Source organism: Rhincodon typus, chromosome 16 (assembly GCF_021869965.1).
Source record: "Rhincodon typus isolate 14 chromosome 16, sRhiTyp1.1, whole genome shotgun sequence".
Taxonomy (NCBI): domain Eukaryota; kingdom Metazoa; phylum Chordata; class Chondrichthyes; order Orectolobiformes; family Rhincodontidae; genus Rhincodon; species Rhincodon typus.
The window spans coordinates 1,486,115-1,493,164 of NC_063347.1; the positions used below are offsets into that span (position 1 = coordinate 1,486,115).

General features: G+C 43.0%; 1 protein-coding gene across 1 annotated transcript in view; it reads right to left on the bottom strand.

Annotated features, from left to right (window-relative positions):
* lamb2 (laminin, beta 2 (laminin S)) overlaps positions 1 to 7,050 on the bottom strand; it is a 141,876-nt gene that overhangs the window by 57,531 nt on the left and 77,295 nt on the right. Inside the window, exons 12-14 of the mRNA XM_048606656.1 lie at positions 4,016 to 4,143; positions 1,924 to 2,044; positions 849 to 1,134 (exon numbers count right to left, since the gene is read on the bottom strand). Coding sequence (XP_048462613.1) covers positions 849 to 1,134; positions 1,924 to 2,044; positions 4,016 to 4,143 — 535 coding nt within the window. The remainder of the gene's footprint in view (positions 1 to 848; positions 1,135 to 1,923; positions 2,045 to 4,015; positions 4,144 to 7,050) is intronic.

Genomic DNA, 7,050 nt, shown 5'->3' on the forward strand with positions numbered 1-7,050 from the left:
AGTGGGAGGAAACCGGAGCACCCGGAGGAAACCCACGCAGACACGGGGAGAATGTGCAAACTCCACACAGCCAGTTGCCCGAGGCTGGAATCGAACCCGGGTCCCTGGCGCTGTGAGGCAGCAGTGCTAACCACCATGCCGTCCCGTAAAGCCCCATTAGCTGAGTTTCTGGATTAATCATCCAGTGTTACTATCACTAGGTCATCGCCTTAACTGCTGTTCCAGCCAATCCATGTGGTCTGTGCGGGTGGGCACACTTCCTGCAGATTCAGTTGTCAAAGACATTTGACATCTCCCTGATCCCCACATCTCACAGAAGATGGAATTGGAAAGGGCATCTGGGTGTCTTTAGTTAGGCAGGGACAAGATGGGCCAAATGGCCCCCTTCTGTGCCGTTTCATTTCTATGGTTCTAAGAAGCATAACACCTACAAACTGCCATTTTAACCCTCTAATGACAACTTGATTAAAAAAATAAATAAATAAATCTTATTTGGTTACTTAAATTACAGTTGTTTCTTACCAACTATCCTTTCCTCAAATCAACAACAAAGGCAACATCTAATGTCCACACACAATTCACCCTGTGAAGATGACGATAGGTTGTTTACTTGAATTGCTGCAATTCATGTGGTGCATGTCCTGCCGCAATATTGTCAGTTTGGGAGTTCTGTGATTTTTACCCAGCAACAGTGAAGGAACAACATTATGGTTTCTAATAAAGATAGAGAGTCCAGTTGGAGGGGAAGAGGAAGTTAATGGTAGACATCATGGGTTTGGAAGGAGCTATTGGAGGAGCCTTGGGGAATTGCTGCAGTGCACCTTGTAGATGGTACACACTGCTGCTACTGTATGCTGGTGTTGGAGGCAACGGATATTTAATGTACAACTGATCACAGTCTATAAGTTTATTGCAACAACACAAATGAGTCCCATACTCACAGAGAGCCCCATTGTGGATTATAGCTGACATGCTGCTGATCAGTTTGGCACAGATGTCAGTTGTTGTTGGCTTGACAACTGGAATGCTGTTATCATGGCAGCGATAACGCTCAAAGGTCTCCTTCCTCCTGATGGAGGCTGCATCCCCAGCAATGAACATCTCCATGGAGGAATAGCGAGGAATCAACACAATCTACAAATGGAAACTGGACCGTTAGACACACTTTTTGCTCGGCAATCTGTGACCAGCTCCCAGTATACTGGAAATACTCCACAAAAGCAAGTAATGCTGTGTTTTATCTTCTCAACATATCATCAAAGAATACACAAGGTGCCAGTTTCTCAGTGACCATTACCTCAGTAACAGTTCTGAGGAAGAGTCACCGGACCCGAAACGTTAACTCTGATTTTTTTCTTCACAGATGCTGCCAGACCTGCTGAACTTTTCCAGCAACTTCTGTTTTTGTTCCTCAGTAACACGGTTTGGAGGTGACCACGTTCAGCTTACATATTCCAGTGCTAGGTTGTACACGCAGCTTCCAGGTAAAGGGTTTATTTTAGAATCATGCAATAAAATCCCTACAGTGTGGAATCAGGCCATTCAGCCCATCAAGTCCACACTGACCCTCTGAAGAGTATCCCACCCAATCCCATAACCCTGCATTTCTCATGGCTAACCCACCTAGCCTGCGCATCCCTAGACAATATGGGGTAATCTAGCATGGCCAATCCACTCTAACCTGTGGGAGGAAACCAGAGCATCCCAAGGAAACCCACACAGACACGGGGAGAACGTGCAAACTCCACACAGACAGGTCACTCAATGGTGGAATCAAACCCAGGTCCCAGGGGCTGTGAGGCAGCAGCGCTAACCACTCACCCACTGTGCTGCCCAGCTTGCAAAATCCAGTTCGGGGCCCAGGTAATTATTTAAGAAGGTCCTTATTAAATGTGTAAAATACATACACACACCATTACTTACAGAATCCACAAGAATATTGGCATTGGGAATCCTCTCACGGGAAGAATAACGTTTGAATTCAAGCCGGATTGTGTAGCTGACTGCATGTTCAAGGCAGACCGGCTGAGGGAGAACCACATACCTGAAAGATAAGAATATACTGACTGCAGATTGCAGCAATCACATGCTCATTTACAACTGACATGATGGTTCCTTAGTGAGGGCTCAGTTAGTGAGGGTTCCTCGGGGTGAGGGTTGAGTTAGTGAGGGTTCCTCATTGGTAAGCATCAGGCTTTATTTCATGATCCAATCTCTGATGTGGGGCTTAATCCCACAACATTATGACTCTAGGGTCAAGAGTGCTACCATAATTGACAACTAAGAGAGACTGAAAGAAAATAGCTTCAAAAAAGAGGTACACAGACTGACACAGAGTAGACAGCAATATGGAGAAAAACATTTGAATAGAGAGAGTGAGAAAGAGACAAATTTAGAGAAGGAAAAAGTGAAGGATCTCCAAGATTACAGAGACCTTAATCAATTGGGTCAATAGGCTGAAGAGTGGCAGATAGAGTTTAATTTGGATAAATGCAAGGTATTGCATTTTGGTAAAACAAACAAGGGAGGACTTATACAGTTATGGTAGGGCCCTTGCTATTGTTGTAGGAGAAAAACTAGGAGATGTATTTTTAAGGTGAGAGGAGAAAGGTTTGGAGGGAAAAGGGCTGAATGCAGGCATGTGGCACTAGTTTAGTTTGGGAACATGGTCTGTGTGGACTAGTTGGACCAAAGGGTCTGTTTCCATGCTCTGTGACTCTGTAACTGAGTGACCTAGGATTCAGATGCATAAGAAATAGGGTGGTTAAGAAAGCGTTTAGCACGCTTGCCATCATTGCACAGCCGTTAGAGTATAGGAGTAGGGACGTCATGTTGAGGTTGTACTGGACGTTTGGTGAGGCCTCTTCTGGAGCACTGTGTGCAGTTCTGGTCACCCTGGTATAAGATGGATATTATTAAATTGGAGAAGGGTCAGAAACGGTTTACCAGAATGTTGCCCGGACTGGAAGGTTTGAGTTATAAGAAGAGGCTGGATAGGCTGGGACTTCTTTCACTGGTGCCTAGGAGGTTGAGTAGTGATCTCGTAGATGTTTATAAAATCATGGGGGCAGAAATAAAGTGAATAGCAAGGGTCTTTATCCTAGAGTGGGGGAGTTGAAAACTAGGAGGCATATTTTTAAGGTGAGACAAGAAAGATTTAGTGAGGGGTAACTTTTTTACACAGAGAGTGGTTTTGGTGTGGAATGAGCTGCCAGAGGAAGTGGTGGATGTAGGTAGTTACAACATTTGGATAAGTACGTGAATAGGAAAGGTTTAGTGGGATATGGGCCAAACACAGGAAAGTGGCACTAGTTTAGTTTGGGAACATGGTCAGCATGGACGAGTTGGACCGAAGGGTCTGTTCCCATGCTGTATGATTCTATGACTATGAAAGTATAGCAAGGGTTACAGGGAACCAATGTAATATAAAATCAGGTGAGTGTGATTTCTCACAATCGAACCTTTCACTCCCTGTGACATGCAAACAACAAATTAGGAGCAGGAGTAGACCACTCAGCCCCTAACCCTCTTCTATATTTAATAAGATCATGACTAATTCAATTACTCCACATTCCTGCCTCTGCACTCCCCCTCCCTTTTCATTAGGAATCTATCTACCTCTCCACTGCCTTTCAAGAAAGAGAGTTCCAAAGACATGGCCCTCTGAGAAAAATATTTGCATCTGTCTTAAATGAGCAACACTCCTTTTTAAATAGTGAGCTCTAGTTCTAGGTTTTCCCTCAAGAGGATACATCCTCCCCACGTACCCATGTCAAGATCTCTTAGGATTTTATTTGCTTCAATTAAGTCACCTCTTACTCTTCAAAACTCAATCTGATACTTGCCCTGTACAAGTGAAGGATAAGCTCCTTAGTTTTATATTTAATTGCCTTCACTAAAAACACTATTCTATTAGCTTTCCTAACTATGACCTGCATTCTAACCTTTGTGTTTCATGCACTGAGACACCCAGATCCTCCTGCATCGCATTCATTCTTCAGGGCATGTCCCTTACCTGAAGCCTGATAGCAAGCTTGTGACTAACAGATCATCAGCAGGAATGGTGTTCCCACAAGGGCTGCTGGTAGGAATGGGGCCAGGCCGAATAATGGAAATGGACACTTTCTCCCATTCTGTTGGAAACTGTCACAGGAAAAAAACACCACATAGAATTACATAATCTTTACAGCACAGTAACATTTGGCCCAACTGGTCCATGCTCGTATTGGTGTGGCATATGAGCCTCCTTCCATCCTTCATCATCTCATCTCATCGACATATTTTCATATTCTTTTCTCACCTGTGTTTGTCAGCATCATTTCAATTTAAACAAGCCAGCTCAGCCACTTCCTACGCTAGAAAGCTCAGCATTCTCACTAGTCTCTTGGTAAAAACGGTTCTTCTAATTTCCGTAATGGAATTAATACTAACAATCTTAACAGTTATGACTTGTTTTACAGTTACAATATCAACTCCTTTCATTCTAACCAATGCCTCTAAATTAAGACTTACATTTTTATAGTGCCTTTCACAACTTCAGGAAGTCCCAAATAGCTTTATAACCAAAGAAATACTTTTGAAGTGTAATCGCTGTTGAAATTTAGGAAATACAGCAGCTGATTTGCTCGCAGCAACTCCCACAAACATCATTATGACATGACAGGGAAATTTGACCAATAAAGTGCAGTAAACTCTCCCAGCTCTTCTTCAAAATAATAGCATACTATACAATCAGACAGTTTAAGATTTCATGTCAAAGGTGGTACCTATCGCAGTGCAGCATTCCCTCAGTGAAAGAATGGTGACATGGTTCCAAATAAAGATGCTATGAGATTTGGAGGAGAAAGTGGAAGTGGTAGTTCTCTGATGCACATGCTGTTTTTGTTCTTGTAGAGGCTTGGGAGATGCTGGATTGATCAAAGCAGCCTTGGGGTGAGTTCAGTGATGTTGCCTAGCATGTGTGATCAGAATTCCACCTGACATGGAGCTGAATCCCAAGGATTGGAAGTGATCACTATTTTTCTTGTTCACTGCTGGGTCAGCTAATCTCAGTCATAGTGTTGCAACACACCTCAATGCTCCAGGATTATGAGAAGAAAAATCAATTACTGTGTACTGCTATCTGTAAGAAAGTACATATGAGGCTCCATGGTTCAAAAGTTTTTTTTTAATTTATTTGTGGGATGTGGACATGACAGGCTAGTCCTGCATTTATTGCCCATCTCTAATTCCTCTGGGGAAGGTGGTGAGCTGTTGCAGTTTTTGGGGTGTGTCTACATCCACAATGCCCTTAGGGAGGGAATTCCAGGATTTTGATTAAGTGACAGTGAGGAAATGGCAATATATTTCCAAGTTAGGATGATGCGTGGCTTGGAGAGAAACTTGCAGGGGGTGGTGTTCCCATGTATCTGCTGCCCTTGTCCTTCTACATGGAATGGTCTTGGGTTTGGAAGGTGCTGTTGAAGGCCTGACACTTATTCTGTTGGCTAACTGTGCAGAACAGTGCTCGGGTCAACATGGTGGAGGGCAACTGCCTAAAAGTCATTACACTCAAGAATAAAGGGGGAAAACTTGCATAACGGCTAGAATTAAAAACAATTTTCTGCGCAGAAGTAGGCTGGTTTAGCTCACTGGGCTGTTTTTACTCTCTGGCCAAGTTCTTCCTTTATTTAATTCCACACCCCTCTGCAGATCCCATCAAGTTTATCCTTTTCAAAATTTATTTTGTTCCCTTTTAAAAATTAGTCTGGGTTCTGCTTCTCTCAAAGCTTCTTTATTTAAATTCCCGAGAAACCTTTAATGATTTTAACTTAATGGTCTCTAGCTACCCATTCACCAAGCGGTGAAACTAGTTCTTCCTAGTTTACGTAATTTAAAATGGTGAAGCTAAGAGTTACATTCTATTGAGTTGGACCACTTAGAAATATGAAGCCATTCAGCCCGTCAAACCTGTAACATATGAAAAAGAGTACATCCTTCAGCCATGAATTTCCTCTGCCACTGAATGAGATAATGGCTGATTAGGATCTCAACTTTATTAGCCTACATCATTTCCAGAACCTTTAGTGTCCTTGCCTAAAAATATCTCAGATTTTTCATTCCCTCGCAGTCTCAACAGCTTTTGGGGGGAGGAAGTTTCCATTTCTATTCACTTTTGTGTGAAAATGTGTTTCCTGTTAATACCCCTGAACAGCCTAACTCTGATTTTAAGGCTGTGACCCCCTGTTCGGGATTAACCCCACCAGAGGCTACAGTTTCTCTCTATCTACCCCATCAACTCCTTGAATCATGACTTAACTCATTTACATCAGCCTTGAGTTTCCTATTCACAGGGGAACATGCAACATCTCTATAATAGAAGCCATGTCACTCTGGGATTTGAGTGAACAATCCCACATCCCCTCATATGTTGTAAGTTCCAAATTCACAGAACAATTAGGTTACAATATCTATAGTAAGGAGACTAGGTCCTGAATGCTGGAGTTACAGGAAGTTATTTTTTAGCTGTTGGCAGATGGAGTTGTGGGAACCGTATAAAGGTGTCCTTCTCAGGCACGTTGTGCGTATTGAAGCAGGGATTGGAAGCTGCATTAGGGACCAATGTACTCCTTTCTCAGCAGGGTTTGGGTTCCAATTCCACACTAAATGGTTTAGTGAAAATAGTCTATCATTGCTTGTCCTGGGTGAAGTCAACTATTGCAACGATCTATTGTAACTGAGCGAGCAAATGCCCATCGGTACAAGCTATACCTGTTTATCCAGTAGGTGGGGCTGTAGGTCAGATTTTCAACAAAGGTCAAGAGTCTTGGTGGGACGTGAGACTCGTGGAACTGCAGACACTGTTGAATCAATTTTGGACTGTATGGCCGTTAGATCATCGAGTGGATGCCCATGGGATAAAATCCACAAAGTACCAAGCATTGATTCACTTTCTTGAAGCCCAAACAAAATAACGATGGGTCATTGCAAGACAAAAAATGATGGAGAGTCTGGGAAGGGACCCTTACTCTGTATCTAACCCTGTGCTATCCCCGTCCTGGGAGTGTTTGA